General features: G+C 34.0%; 1 protein-coding gene across 5 annotated transcripts; it reads left to right on the top strand.

Annotated features, from left to right (window-relative positions):
* The first annotated feature begins 739 nt into the window (after window positions 1–739).
* On the top strand, window positions 740–7,247 carry LOC147512341 (PHD finger protein ALFIN-LIKE 3-like). Of its 5 annotated transcripts, none has more exons than XM_086595318.1 (6): window positions 740–942; window positions 1,497–1,607; window positions 1,699–1,731; window positions 3,867–4,095; window positions 5,929–6,061; window positions 6,731–7,247. In XM_086595318.1, the coding sequence occupies exons 2-6, from the start codon at window positions 1,508–1,510 to the stop codon at window positions 6,977–6,979; spliced, it is 744 nt and encodes a 247-aa protein (XP_086451444.1). In that variant the 5' UTR covers window positions 740–942; window positions 1,497–1,507; the 3' UTR covers window positions 6,980–7,247. The 5 variants fall into 5 exon arrangements, with proteins under 5 accessions (XP_086451444.1, XP_086451441.1, XP_086451443.1 ...); XM_086595315.1 differs by lacking the exon at window positions 740–942 and adding an exon at window positions 1,166–1,275 and having other exon boundaries at window positions 6,710–7,247; XM_086595317.1 differs by lacking the exon at window positions 740–942 and having other exon boundaries at window positions 1,358–1,607.
* The last annotated feature ends 9,578 nt before the right edge of the window (window positions 7,248–16,825 follow it).

The raw sequence follows: 16,825 nt of genomic DNA, 5'->3' as shown, positions 1-16,825 counted from the left end.
TACGTAACCGAAGTACCGAACTACTTTAAACTTTAAAGATGAGTATACTCTGCTCGAAGATGAGAAAAAATTGAGAGGGCCTCACTTTTCAGGTTCGCAAGTGCATACACTTCTACTTGCCAATGAGCAATGCATGAAATTGTACAGGGATGCAACACTTTATTTTGAGATTCTGTTCACTGGGAGACAGTAGGACACAGTTTTGAAATTTGAATGACCTGACCATTACACACTTGGACAAATATCCTCATAAAATGATGAACAGTCATTTTCGTTAGAGTCTTTGTTATTCTCACACAAATGTCCAATACACGTTTTGAGCTATTGAATACGAAGCAATCCTAAATCTCGATGTGAAATTGCCAAATGTTCCAATACACGATTTTCACACATGCGCTTTACATTGTTTACAAGTGCTCAGTGCATAGACTGATAGACAAAGTTCAAAATTAACGGTTGAAAAGAACTTGGGTTTCAAGAGGAATGCTACTAAATGCACATTTTGCTTTGTATACTTTGTTTAGATGTCAAAAACAGAACGTGTCTTTCAGTGAGGTTGAGACTCATGCAACTCATAAGTGCATTGTCTACTAGATCTGAATTGTCATGTTGATATAGGTGGGTCATCCATTTTAAGTATCTAGACGGATTCAACCGATGCCCAAAACGTTATCTCAATGGCTCACCAAAACATGGATCTCGAATTCTACAATTTTTGCTTCTTGTGTCTTCTCTCAACGTTCAAACTCACTTTAAAAACTATACACATATATTAATTTAAAGGGTAAACATACCATGTTTCTCTCCTTCTCAATTGTTGAGTTATCGCAGTTCCAACAAGTGCAAGGACGATGGGATCAGATCTTTCTACTTTCTTCTTATGTCGATACCTCCAGCAACTCTCGCATAATTTTTCAATAGTTAGCCCATAGCAGCGAACCGGTAATTTTGTGTTTTTAAGGCGTGCTCGATGTAACCGATGATGACCTGTGAATCCCCTCACCAGATTTGTAACAATGTCATCCAAGCCCGTGATTACTAGTCAACCTCTACAAATGGCCCAGCTGACCTAAAAGACCCTGGATCTAAAAAGTAAAAAAAACATCAATCACAAATATATTGCGAATTTGAAACTTGCCCTAACAAAAACCAAAATTTACTTTCCTATTAATATGGTATAAGCCGGACTCCTCACTAAAATATCAAATCCAGTTAACCCAATTTCAAATACTGTATTTCTTTCTCTCTCCTTAAAAAAAAACACAACAGGTCAAAGTAAGAATAATTTTCTCTCATCTCAAAAAAAACTTCTCTCTCTTTCCCTCTTATACATAAAAAAAAATTAAAAACCCATTTGGCCGAGTGTCCTCGTTTATTCTGTCCTTGAACAACTTATTACCTTTAAATACCCTTACCAAATCACTAAATTCCTTTTAAATTTTTTTTTTTTCATTTTGAAGTGTGTGATTTTTTTATTGTTTTGTTTTACTGAGAAGAGAAGAGAGAGATGGATGGAAGTGGAACGCAGTATAATCCAAGAACTGTTGAAGAAGTTTTCAGGGATTTTAAGGGTCGGAGAGCTGGAATGATTAAAGCTCTCACTGATGGTTCGCTCTTTTTTTTTTTTTTTTTTTTTTTTTTTTTGAGTTGGAATTGAGGGGTTTTTTGATGGTTGGATATTTTTTGTTGTTGTTGCAGATGTTGAGGATTTTTTCCAGCAGTGTGATCCTGGTTAGGGTTTCTGACACACTCCTTTTTTGGATTATTAGTTTTTGCATGTTTGATTTCTCACGAGATTTTGAGTGATAATGAAATGTGGGACAAATTTTGGTTTCTAGCCTTTTTATAGTTCTGTAGATTTTAGGAGTTCTGTTTATTTTAGTAAATAGTAATATTCCTTGGTTGGGAACTTGGAATTTTTAAATATTTTATTATTATTATTACTATATTTATTTTTTGAAATATTTCCGTTCAATGTGGGTTGTATAAACATTCTGTGTTCTATTTGTATGGGTAGAGGTGTTTAGTTTTTGAGTTTGAAAGTTTATTGTACAGAGATTTCAGGGTCATTTGTTTATGGATAAGTGAAAAAAGAGCTGTTATCTAGAGCCTATGGTGGTCAGTTTTGTTTGGATACAAATTAAAATGGTCTTTCTTGTCGCTAGAAGTGCATTATGCAATTTGAATCCAGATTAGCGTCACTGTTGTGTATTGAAAAATGCAATGCGGTTGGTATGTGGTGCATCATTTTCTCATTTAAACTTTTGTGTCGAAAGTAATTCTTCAAGATTTAATTGAGGCCTTTACCCTTGGTGTCATTTAGACATATTTGGTTTCAGGAAATTAGGATTCACGCTAAGTTTAAAATAGGACCTTACAATCTTTGTGGAGTAGCTAAAGTGGATTTGCGTCACATTTAGTTTTGTTTGATATCCATTGGTGTTTTAAACCAGGCCAGGGTCTTTGGAGGATGGGTTATTCTTCCATGAATTTTTGTCATTCTGAAGTTAAGTGTTACTTCTTTGGATTTTTATGAACACTGTGATGACTATGTACAGTAATATATCTGGCCCTACAAGGATTAACGCATATCGAAGTCTCAATATAGATGAAACTCTTGTTTTTGTTTGAATTTATAATCTAAATATGTTAATTTCTATTTATAGTAGTCCTTTGTGATTTTAAAAGAAAAAGCTCTAGGTTTGATCTCCTACAAAAACCATTAAATATAAAGAACCATGATTCTCTTAGCATACATGCTGTAATTTGAACCAACAAAAAAATAATAGAATTGTGTATATAACTATCGCTACAAAGATGCATACACTAAGAAAATTATTACAAGTGGAAAGGGAAAAGTGATTTCCAACAAAAACCTAGTTTTATCCAATGGTTTCATTCAGAATTTTAAATCACAAGAAAAAAAAAAACACTAATTGTTGAACATATTAGTGTAACATCCATTGTTCAAGAACATATTTCTAAATCAGGTATTAATCTTGGAAAAAAAAAGTTGTTGAACTTGTTGGATATAACAAATTGCTCACAGCCAAGGTTCACATTTACAACCTGAGGTGTAAATTGAACGCTAATTAACTTTTAGTTGATACGTCCTTCGTGCTAATGGATGTATCAATTAAAGGATGAGTTTCTGAGTGTGACTTATGGATTTTTTGTTTCAGTAGTTTGTTGGTTACTCTAATTATCATGTTGTTATCACGCTTGGATGATAAGGTGGATAACATATCCGTAGTTAGGCCCATTAGTTTGATTGTATTAAGTTGTCGTCATTTTCTTATTGCAGTGTTGGCTACTAGAATGTATTTAATATTTCTTCAAATTAGCTCCTCCGAACAGGTCCCTCTGCTTTCAATTTACACCTCGTAGGTTGAGTAATTGCTAATGGACATATTGTCATATTGTTTATTATTGAATCTTGGGCCTGTTATGTGGTTTATAAAATTTATGCTGTATAAGATAGTAATAATGCATTATATTTATAATGAGAAAGGAGTGCCAGGTCCTACCGCTTTATAACTTTCTGGTGATCACCATCTGGATAGTGGATAATATTTTTGTGGATGGTGAAATTTGTCTTACATAAAGGTGTATTATTGCAAGTCAACATTTTTTACTATGCTATAAAGCATTCAAGTGCTCTTTCTTCATCCTCTATTCTGTTTGTATTTCATAGTAATTTTCTTAATGCTCCATCTTTCTTGTTTGAAACACAATTTAGTTGGATCTTGTGGTTGTGTCGATATGACAACCCGCCTTCTCAGCTTATTTTTGGTGCAAAGTTTCAGCTTTTGTGATTTACTGATTCTGTAATTGTAGCGTTCTTAGATATTTCTTGTGTTGTGCAGAAAAGGAAAATCTGTGTTTGTATGGATTCCCCAGTGAGCAGTGGGAGGTTAATTTACCTGCTGAAGAGGTCCCTCCCGAGCTCCCAGAGCCTGCATTAGGCATTAATTTTGCTCGGGATGGAATGCAAGAAAAGGACTGGTTAGCTTTGGTTGCAGTCCATAGTGATGCGTGGCTACTTGGTGTGGCATTTTATTTTGGTGCAAGATTTGGATTTGATAGAAGTGACAGGTAAACATTTTCTACTCAACTGTGTATATTTTTGGTGTTGTTACCGTTGAGCTCTCCAATTTTGTGTGGTTGCTAAATGCTAATATTATGTGATTGTGTGCAATATTTGCCCAAGTGAGTGGATACAGGGAAAGTTAAATAACTATCCTGTTTTCTGTTTGATCTGATGGGATTGTTACTTAGGAACGTCAAATTTTGAGCTTATTATTCTTGTTATCATAGTTATCTCTACATAGTCAGACTGCTTGTCATATATTACCCTAATAGATACTTTTTTGACAAACTTTTGTAGCAATCCAGATTGCATTCTCTCTATGTTACATGGACACACCATATTATAAAAATAATCTGTGTCAGCGTATCCAGCTCGGATACGACACACGCACATAATGTATCTTATATGCCTTAAATTTTTGTACGTTTCCGTGTCTTTAACTTGCATTCTGTGATTTGTTGCAAAAAACGTGTCTGTATTGGCTAAGTTACATTGACATGGATAGGTGTGTCTGTATCCAGCAAGAATACGAAGTGTTTTACATGGCAAAATATAAAAATTGAGGTATATTACATACAATGTGTCTGATATGTGTGACGTATACGACACAGATTATTTTTTAAAATGTGGCTGTCCTTATAACATAGGCTATTGGGCATGTAGCGCCAAATTTAACATTCGTCACATCTCTCCAAATATCTTGCTCTCCCGGTCCGTAGTGCCTAATCTACTTCCATTGTAGACCCTTGTTCCTCAATTGTATGATGCTAATATCCAATCCATCTTAATTCTTGGGCATGTAGACATTGTAACGAAGATACCTTGGTTTTGGCGTACATGTGAATTTTGACATTAGAAATTGTGGTTTGTTAATTGTCAATAGCTTTTCATAGTGTAGTATCTGTGGATGTAGCTCAGTTTTATTAACTCCATTTTGGATTCATTGCAACCATGTAGTCTTATACCTTACATCTGCATACCTTTTCCCACACAGTGAATGTCTTGCAAAGCTAGTTCTAGTGCATTATAGAAATTGTAGTTGGCATGTCAGAAAGTGGTAACAGCTGTTCATTAAGGGACTATCTGTTAGATATTCGTTGTTAATAGAATTCTTTTAGCTAGACTTAATATTGTTGTATGATTTTTTTGGTAATGCTGTTTTTAATGATAGTAACTCCTTTTTCTCACTCTTTTTGTTGTATTTCTGGCGAGTCATGCACAAGACATTTGAAGTCATTGGGGGAGGGGGGGTTAGGGGTGAGATGTGGGTGCTACGTTTCTCAAGAGGCGCCGCCCCAGCAATCCCTTTGACAACAACCTGCAACTTCTTACACTAAAGGTCAAGCTACCTTTGACAACATAAAGTCAATGTCGTTATGGGATGTTAGTTACTTAATAGACAGTAGTTTAATGTAGGTGGTGAATCATCATATCTTTTGCTCAATTCCACATGCTTGGCAATTTTGATTTGTCATTCTTGTTTTTTCTTGTGTGCATTGCAAGGTGGTTTGACTATTTAATGCATGAAGTAATTTGATCTCTTGTTGATCAGTTACGAGTAAGCATGTAATATGGATGGGACACTAAGATGGACAGTTTGTTTCTGTACGGATTTGCCTTAGTGTTGGGTTGCTTGGTGCCATTCTTATTCTTTTGCGTTTTTTTGGTTTTGAATCACAGTACACTTCATATTGATACACATTTTCAATTGGATTAATATATCTATGTATGTACTACTTTGATTGGTGACGACATGAAGTATTAATTGAACATGATTTCTTTTACTCTAGGTTTTTCCTTGCCTTACCCTGTATGCCTTTCCCACGCTTGTGATGCAGGAAACGTCTGTTTAATATGATAAATGAAATGTCAACAATATATGAGGTTGTCACTGGAGCTGCAAAGAAGCAAGTTAAGGAGAAGTCTTCGGTTTCAAATCATAGCAGCACCAAATCTAAACCAAACTCTAAGGTGCTAAAAGCTTTTACCAGTTCATTTATTTATGGATGAGCTAAATGACTAGTTGGTTAGTAAGTGTGTGTTTTGTTGGTATAGACTAGGTTTGGTTTGGTTTGGTTTGGTTTGGTTTTAGTGTTGTTTTACTGGTAGCGGAGTGTTAATTTCATTTGTTACGACTGAAAAGGTCTTCATAAGGTAAACCAATCACGTATTCACGAGTTTATGTGTTGTTCCAATCATGGTTTAGATTGAAGAGATATCCCCTTACTGATCAGTGAATCTGGACCTTATGATCATGAACCATGTCTTACCAGCATTTAAGTAGGAATGATTGGCAGGACTTCAATAAATATTCTTTGCAATATTAAGAAGGAAACACTAGTCCCGACCTTAAGAACACCTTCCAAAGTGAACAAGTTGCCTTGTTTGCTAACCTATTAAGGAACTGTAGAACTTACTGGTAATTATAATCAATACCTTACTATTCAATTGCGGGTTTATTCTTTCTTTACAAGCAGCTAGTGTGAGGTTAACTTTGTCAACATTCTTTCTCCCCTATCTGTGGGTGCAATTTTTGAGTTTATTGGGTGTTGTACTTGATGTGTATCTACATATTTATCTCAATTTAGTTATTGGTATTCACTTATTTGGCAACAAAAGCAGCGGGCTTCTGAATCTCAGGGCAAGTTTTCGAAGCCAACACAACCAAAGGAGGAAGACGAAGGTTTGGACGAGGAGGATGAGGACGAGCACGGGGAGACATTGTGCGGGGCATGCGGTGAGAACTATGCATCAGATGAATTCTGGATCTGCTGTGATATCTGCGAGAAATGGTTCCATGGAAAGTGTGTGAAGATCACTCCAGCAAGGGCTGAGCATATTAAGCAGTACAAGTGTCCTTCGTGCAGCAACAAAAGAGCACGCCCTTGATGTTCCTGGAATAGAAGATTATTGGCGTCTGTATTTTCGTGAACTAACTGTCCAGTAGCTTAGGTTTGTTCCTTGTCTCTTCTGCCTTGTTGGGCATTAAGTGTTTCGGTACTTTCGTTCTGAAAACTGTGGATGATAGTGTTTTCTTAATTAGGCTTGAGGATACCGTTATTTGTTTCTAAATTAGGTCACAGATATGTACTTTTCTATACAGGAAATCTGTTTTCCCCTGTTAATCATGAAAACACCTTCACATGGTGATTTGGCACCTCTTTGTTCCTGCTTTTTTTTTATTAGTAACATAATGTGGTCTAGTTTCAGCATGCATTAGAAACTGTATGCTCAAACCCTTTAAGTTTGTTACTGTTTAAAAGAGAATCATACCTCTTGTTACTGTTAAATGTAGTAAGATTATCTGATAGTGCTCTGTAAGATGCAAGACGATTAACATGGTTTTTGATGGTAAAGCCTGGCAAAATAGTCTACGACTCTGAGGCTTGAAACCGTGGGTGATCTCTACAATGTGGTCATTTAAATGACAATGCGAAGTGGGTCTTAGGTGTAGTCTATTGACCACCGCACCATCAGCAGGATTGAAAACGGTTATCGTGCTTTGATATGAATGGCAGTGTTAGTTGGGCAAATTGCGTCGATAATTGTGAACAGTGTTACCAATCTCGTCTCTTCCATGACATGCCTGGAGAATAGTTACTTTTAGTTCATTATGCTATAAGGATAGTCTTATCTTTGAACATGCATGGAGAATAGTCTTATCTTTGGACTGTTCATTATGCAGTGCCCTATTCAACCGTTCAGGTAATCTTGAAAGTACGTTGTAGTTATCAACAACAATTACGGGGTTACTTCTAAGCATATATTGTTTTATACAGTTATTTTAGTTATAGAACTTATTCCTGGGCTGAAGTCTATAATCCTGAATCTAACCTATTCTCCCCTCTTGCCGACCCTCCTCCTGAACTCACTGTTAAGAGTTTTGAAGACATTTCTACAGCTCTTGTTGCTAACAGGGATAAGATTGATTGGGTTCAGGGTGCGCGTGCATCCGCATCCGCTTTTGACGTGATAAATGGGTCGTGGACTCAAATCTCAGTTCCTTTTCGCAAACCAATGCGTTGTATCTTGGATCTGTTGTTGTTGGGGATTTAATATTTACTTTTGACCATGGAGATGTGCTTGCTTATGATTGTGCTAATTGTGTTTGGTTTGAAAGCCCAATACAAGGTTTATATATATATATTAGGGGTGATTTCGGATCGGATCGGATTAACCTCTTTTGGAATTTTTCCAAATTTTTTTCGGAACCTAATATGCTAGCCAAATCCGATCCAATTTTTTTTCGGATTCAAAATATATTTCTAATTTCGGAACTTTTGGAAATTTTGGAATAACTCGAAAATTTCGGAATACTTGGTAAATTTTCAAAAATCTCTTTACTTTCAATTATTTTTGGAATATCATACGCCAATGTTCATTGTAGGGAGAGAAAATCATGTCCACAACACCAATGTACCAACAACAATACGCGACTTGTTTCTTGAGAAAACCCATTTTCATTCAAACAAGTGATCCAAGAAAAAAGCGAAAAAAAGAACGCAGCCCACCACCAATAGCAAACATTGCATTCATTTGAGGTCCGGGTATTTGTAATGTTTCAATCTTTTTTCGGTGTGTGGAAATTGAAGCGTGAAGTGTCTGTGATAAATAATGGATTATGGTTTTGGACTCTAAGTAGCTTTACATAATATTCTATCTATTAATTTTGGCTTTTGGATTGGTGCGGAAGTCATTGTATGACTCAATGACATTTTTTTCATATCATTGTTGTTATGGCAGGCGATTGTAATGACAGTAGAGTGGTCCCAATTCAAGTGGGAAGTAGGGGCTAGGTTATGTTTTGTTTTGTTTTGGAAGTAAAAAACTAGAAAATGAATTAATTGTCGAGATCTAATCAAGTGGATAGTGAGAGAAGTATATATTTTCGGAATAAATTGGCAATAATATCAGAAATTTCGGAATTTTTAGATCGGATCGGATTTTAGAATTATATCCAAATCCGATCCAATTTTTTTTTCGAATTTCGGAAATCGGAAAATCGGCCCATGAAAACTACACCCAGAGCCAGACCAATTTCGGGTCGGATTTCGGAAAAATCGGAAATTTGGCAAAAAGAGACACCCCTAATATATATACAAACCGATATATATATATATATATATATATATATATATATATATATATATATATATATATATATATTTCGATAATCAGGTTTAGATATTGCTGCCACTTGTTTTGGACGTGTTCTTAATTTAGGAAATGGATCTTTATTTGTTTTTTGGTACAACAGATACAGACATTGGGGCACATATAAGGAACAATATGGTTTTCGGCGTTTGACATTTCAAGTTACTAGGGTAAACTCCGCACAATTAAGCTATTTGTTCACCAATGTTCTGACTCGGTCTGCTTAATGTGTTGGTGGTGGATCAGGAATTGTTAAAGAACGAAATAGTATATACTTTTTAGATCATGCGAAATCTATCAAACAACTAATATTAAAAAAAAAAAAAAATTGTTATTCTTATGAAATCTATTTCATGTTAAACAACGAAATAGTATATGGCAACTGGAGAGAGAGAGATTACATCATTACAATGTTGTCAACTTGTTTTTTTCACATTAACGTATAACATGAAGAATATCATGAACTACTAGTAGACAAGATTTGAATATAAATTGTGATAAATTATTATTATATATAAATACTTTATTTTATTATTATTTTTTTACTTGTTGTTAAATCACTCGTAATTCTTTTTATTTACACCGAACATAAAATTAATCTTGTTAGAGATCATTCGTTTCAATTTGGGATTTAGGGTTTTCCAATTTGTTGAACATGTGAAATAAATCAAACAACTCAAAGTAACAACATTAAAAAGTATGAATCTCATGAAAACAAAAAAATAAAAATAAAAATGCAATAAGAGAGAATGCGATTAAAATGAAATTGTTTTTTCACTAAAGCTTTCAAAACACTTAATATACCTCTAAGTTTTCATCATCAATCTTTCTTGGTGTGTATGTTAAACAAATTTATAAAACTAGAAAATAGTTGACGATAAATCTTTGGGTTAGTTTTTGGTTTTGAGCTTTTTTTGTTTCACACCAAGAGTAATATTATGAATGTGTTAGACAAATTCAAATTTTAGTAAAAGATTATATATTGAATTGAAGATGCAACTTAGTAATACCAGGTAAATAATAATTTTGTAGTTTTGTTAGATTTTATTTTTGTACAAGCTAAATAACTATATGAACATTTTTTTTCCACAAAGTATAGTTTAGAAGTTAGCAAATTAGTGGAGGGTCTCATTTGTTTATTTCAAATCAACCTCTGTCAAAGCTAACATATGTCTGTATCGACACGGATACTTGCAAAACCCGATGGTTCTTTTTGCGATTTCTGCTAAGAGGTTACTAATCCCGATTAAATCCACTCGCAAGCCCGCATTGTCACCGTCAACATAATAATTTAGTCTTTTAAGTTTAGGCACTCCCTGAAAGAAAACAACATAATCAGATCGCCAAATGACCCATAATACAAATTTTGTGTTTTCAAATAAGATGCAAAATTGATAAACGTGATTGACAAGTCCACAAGGAATGGACTCATGGCAATTGGCCTTGATTCACATAGCGAATAGGTCTAGAAACCCGAAGGGTCGAAGAGTAAATCTGAGAGAGATAAGTTATGAAGGTTGTGAGTCACTTCCACATCTTTGATTGCGCGATACAGAGCATTAGAGGATGCCTGAACCTATTCGCCTCTTGAATTGCCACCTATTCGCCTTTTGAATTGCCACCTGAAAAAAAAAATTAATTGAAAATTTTCATCATCCTATATTACAAATACAACAGAAAACCCCAACAATATGACCATTATAACGGTTAAATGGATAACTAAAAAAACACAAAATTTAACAAAAAACATAAAAGAAACAAAAACGAAAAATTGAACGGTTATATGGATAACTAAAAAAACACAAAATTTAACAAAAACCTAAAAGAAACAAAGACTAAAAATTGAACGACTAATTCTCACTTGCAATACTAATGCATGAATAAAACCGAAAAATTGATACATACATCTCTTTTTAAATTTTCGAGCATCCATACTCGAGTCTATGCATGAATTGATCATAGAAGAAAAAGCTAAAGGAAAAGAGCAAAATCTATCAATGCACGAAACCCCAACCTTCAAAATTCAAGTACATGATAGATACTTTTAAAGCATCAATGAATTGCAAAATTATAACCTATACAATACTAAGTACACTAGTTGCTAAAATTTGTCCTTTCTTTGTTCTATCGTGTCTCCACTCTCTTCTAGTATATGTTTTTTTTTCCCAACTATTTTGATAACAAAAGTGAACTAATATTCTAACAATGCCTTCATTGGGTAAAATTTTTACCGTAAAATGAGAGAATAGACTAGTTTCATATAAAACCAGACAAGTTGATGTCCTATTACTATCTATATACTAAAGTAGAGACCTCTAAAAGAGATTTTTCTCTCATAAGTGACACTCTAATATGAGAGATAGACTTTTCTCTCTCCTAGGTGGCCTCTCCTAATAGAGTTGTGGTGACGTAGATATATATCTACTTAGCACTCTCTCATAAGAGTCCAACAAATTGCAAATTATGAGTGCTACCAAACCCAAACCGATCCTAAAAATTAAAATAGGTGGATCTTTTAAAAATAAAGAAACCGCATGTTGTGCCTTAACAAATAGGTGAATCTTTTAAAAAGAAAGAAACGACATGTTGTGCCTTAACGTGAGGAACTAAAAAATAGGTGATTATGGCATGTTGTGCCTTAACGTGAGGAGCTAAAAAATAGGTGATTATGTGTGCCCAATTTGGAGTGCTACCAATTTGGAGGCTCAGTATGTACAAGTGTTTCTGCCCAATATAGCAAACCGATAATTGAAAAAGGTCTAACGAGAACCTGCTAAAAAATAGGTTATCTCTACAAGTCCAATTTGGAAACCACTATGAATGCTAGCAAACCAATTACCGTACAAGTCTAGTGTATTTCAACAGTCCAAATTGTGAATCAAATCTTAATACAATAGTGAGCCAAAAATAAACTTTTGCTAAAAAAATTCCTATATATAGTTTCAAATCTTGCTTCTCCTAATTCCCAACAACAATCAAGTTATTTTGTTCTTCTCTTTTTTTCATTGATCCTGTAAAAGATAAGACAATTCAATTAGACTATATTATTAACTAATAACAATCCAATCTAATGAAGAAACCTATTTCTATTTCAGACTCAACAATATGGACAACTCCAGTAAAGAAATCTCAACAAGACGAAAACGACGATGAAAAAATTCTAATGCAACTCCAACTCCTACTCCAAGTAAGCAAAGTTTAAAAGAATCACGAAGATGGAGAATTCAGTGTCTACAAAACAAAAGAATCTCTTCTACAATGATGCGAGGAAACACAGTAACACAAAAAATTGGTAAGTTCTACATATCAAGTTTTATGTTATTTATATAGATAGTAGATAGAAGAATTGGAATCATATGTATGCCACTATATATATTTTCTACGTATCAATTTGCAACACCTTCTCATGCATCTATAGGTAGAACACATACTCAGTTGCTGAATTAGACTGAGCATGGACATTACCCTACGTTTCAATTTTCAAACCAATCTTTTGCAAGGCCTTCTCATGCATCTACAGGTGGAACACATACTCAGTTGCTGAATTGGACTGAGCATGGACATTACCCTGTGTTTCAATTTCTAAACTAATCTTTTGCAAGGCCTTCTCACTCAATACGTCAAAATATTGTCACACAACCATTTGGTAAGTTTACTATATTACTATCTACTATCTATATACTAAAGTAGAGACTTCTAAAAGTGATTTTTCTCTCTCCTACGTGTCACTCTAATATGAAAGATATAGCCTCTTTAGAGAGTTTGAGTGTATTTAGGAATTTCCAATTTCCATAAAAATAACTTGCTAAAAAATAGGTTATGTACAAGTAGCCTCTTTAACTCGCTAAAAAATAGGTTATGTACAAGTCCAATTTTTCTTTGGAACACGGAACCTCTTTAAAAAGTTCGAGTGTATTTCATAATTTTCAATTTCTATTAAACTAACTTGCTAAAAAATAGGTTTTGTACAAGTCCAATATCTTTTCCGGAAATTATGTCATTTTTCATATGTAAGGCTTCGCTAATTAATGTGCTTAGCGTATCATCTCTTATTGTACTAGCTCTACCTTATTTTAAATAAACTGAATACAATTTTTTCCGTTGAATACTATCTGTTATCTTCTTATGTTTTTTATTTTGTTTACACTCCAAATATGCAGTGTTGTCCTGTTGTGTATTTAAAATTTTAAATACAACACCCTAGCCATTATTAGATCATCTCACATTGTGAATTTATTGGCTGCATATTCATGAGTAACACATTTTTTTAAATCCAATAGTACACCCAAGTCATCAACAGTTACACCATAGATGGATGCCCCTGAATGTGCCTCTAATTAGTGCCTCTTAGTCTAGCGGTACAGCGGGTACTGATTAGAGAAATTACAGGTGTTGAAGGTTACACATATAATACTTATTATGGATTGCCAATTCTTAGTGAGTTCTTGAGATATCTTTGTATGCCACCGTTGGGCTTGGAGAATTTGTGTAGGTAAGGTTCTCCTTAAGTCCTTGGTAAAAAAAATAAGGTATATGTTTAAAGAAAAAAATAAACAATATTAGAAAAAAATAAAAAATGTTTCGTTTTGATTTTGATTTTTGTTGCTTCCAAAATAAATAAATAGATAATGTTTTCCTAAGGGTTCAAGATATGACAAATCAGAAATGCAATACTGCGACATAGACCTTGAAACTGGTGTAATTTTAGACAAATTGCATGACAAACAACATCCGTTGAAAGATTTTGTGCTTCCAATAGCTTCATTTGTTGCTCCGCATATGTTCTCTTTCCCAAGCTGTAGCGCCCATAAAATCCATAATGATGTCAAGCATGGTACTAGTGGTGCCAAAAAATATCGGGGTCCTAATGACTTCCTCTTTATGTCCATTGGATTTGCAAGAGCTCCTACCACAAAGAATACTCATGTCCCAAGTGAATTGCAAACACCAAACAAATTGAAAGTTTAAGCCGTCACATATTCAACACTAGAAAAAATGCCTACTTCTGATCGAGATGTTAACATTTGACTATTTGATAGTGAAATATCCTACTAAGATGGGATGGTGACCAACGTCTGTATGCCTGAGTATGTAACCAACAATTAACGCATCAAACATATGAAATACAACCAAAAATATATCTGAGTTTACTTCTCTGAACGATAACATTATTCTAATCTTAAGAACAACCAAAAATAGTAAAGAACACCATAAAGAAAATGTGCATGAAAAATTCCATACAACTCCACTTATGGCTTAATAAACTTTAAGTTTCAAGGAAGAATACACACAATGTGACAATGAAAGCAACCTCGAGTATTCAATAGAACTAAGTTCAAAGAGAATATCTTAGGGGAGGACGCCAAAGAGCTCACAGATATCAATGCACATGATGGGAGATGCGCTTGCACGTTTAACACCATGAGCAAGAACAGAGTAACTGATCGATTCATAGATCAGTTGAAAGAAAGATCTTATAATTACCCCCAAATTCAATATAAAGAATCCTTTTTAGTTTGAAAGTATATGTAAGTGGTTCCCTGTAAAGATCCAAGATTTTGAGAAAAAGTGACCTGAACAACATTGCTCAAGAGGTTAAGATGATGAAACTGATTGACCACCCAAACGTTGTTAAAGCTCATTGTGCTTTTGTGAATGATCATGATTTGTGGGTTGTCATGCCGAATATGGAACCAGGTTAAGTTCATAATATACTCAAGATTGCTTATCCAGACGGGTTTCGAGATGAGGTGGTTATCTCTGAGGTTTTGTATGAAGTAATGAAGGGGTTGGAGTATCTTTATGAGCATGGTCATATACATCGAGATGTCAAGGCTGGAAACATCTAACCTTGGTGTTTCTGCACGTCTTTTTTATTCTTGGGATAGGCTGAAATCAAGAAAAACTATTACAGGGACACCTCGCCTCGGAGATTACGTCAATGGAAGAAAACTTATTTCATTACGCAGGTTGCATTTTCTCGCATTCCTCGCATCTGATTGATTGGAATAGAACATAAGACATATATCTTTCACCAAAACTTAAGAACCTAGCACAACCTACAAAGATACAAAGTAAATGCAGATTGAGAAGAATGTCATGTAAACATGCTATGATCCTAGGTGGACTCTTCTTGAAACAAAAGATGTTCATAATGCTAATATGCATATGGAGAAAACCATAAATCACGTGCAATGTCTTTCATAAGTGATTTTTATTTATGGTAAAACATATTAAGTTTTATAAGCCTAGAGCATGCACTCTCTCATTTGTAGTATGGGTGCGCAAGAAAAAAAAAATCAGTCTACCATAAACAATTTTTTTAACGGAAAAAAAATTTTTTTTTCAATAATTCAAAACATCAACAATTGAAAGGGTAATTAAGGGTGATTCAAATAACCAATCAAATAAAGTGGGTAGTTTATTTCAAACAAGTTTTATTGTGATAGGATCATAGGAATTAGGAAAGTAGTAGAATTCAGTTCTAGGAAGAAAAATAACCAATTTTTTTTTAAAATTCTCTACGTGAACTATAAACTAGCAATTTTTGCATTAAGACGAGAAGGGGGGGAGGGGGGTTTCTAGATCATTGTACTATCTCATTTGTATTATGGGTGCGTTAGAAAAAAAAACATCAACAATTTTTTTTTACCAATAATTATATTCATCAACAATTGAAAGGGTCAATGCATGGGAGATTCAAATAACCAATCAAATGTGTAGTTTATTTCAAGCAAATCATATAGGCAAATAGCAAGAATTGAACATCATTCAAATGTAAGGGAGGTTATTATTGCATTCTATGACAACTCAAATATCATAAAGGGGGGTTTACAATAGGAACTATTGAGAATTAGATGACTCTCTTAGAGCACTTAATATCATAAATGTTATTGAGCATGTATATGAGTTCATTTAAGAGCATATTGTGTTTGGGGTTTGGCATACAAAAAAGGATAACATATCAGGATGCAAACCAATGTAAATCACAAGAATAAGCATAATGGCTTTTTTTTTGGCACACAACTACTTGATGATGGAAACAATATTGAAGTTTTTTAAGCACTTGCAGTTACGCACAAATCACAATATAGGTTTTTCGTAATATGGTTTTTTTTCTTAACAAAAACATTGATCGAACGTTCCAGTTTTAAGAGGGGCAATATATTAAAAAGATCCAGGGCATATATATGTGCCGGGTCCAAAATCTAGTACAGATGTTTATTGCTAAGAATAGGAATAAATAAGTTGACTGTTCTCCTATGGAATGATACTCATACACATTCATAAAGATTAAAGAGTGAACGATCTTCTAACAATCACATATACAGTTTGTTGTAGGATGTTGTATCATAGAATCAGTATGTTTGGCTCATAAATTTTGTAAGTTTGTTTGTCACAACAATGAAACAGAAACGAATCAAGGGTTTAGACTCGTATATTTTTCAAGTACTTCAATTTTTCAAAATCTAAATGGAAAAAAATAAATTCTTACCTTATTTTTACTTTTAAAAGTTGAACACTTTTAGACCTAGAATTTGGAAACTAGAAAATAGTGGACTTTTTCATTTTCCACAATTG

The sequence above is a fragment of the Coptis chinensis genome, chromosome 3, assembly GCF_015680905.1.
Source record: "Coptis chinensis isolate HL-2020 chromosome 3, ASM1568090v1, whole genome shotgun sequence".
Taxonomy (NCBI): Eukaryota; Viridiplantae; Streptophyta; class Magnoliopsida; order Ranunculales; family Ranunculaceae; genus Coptis; species Coptis chinensis.
This window is presented reverse-complemented; position numbering and strand designations above follow the sequence as displayed.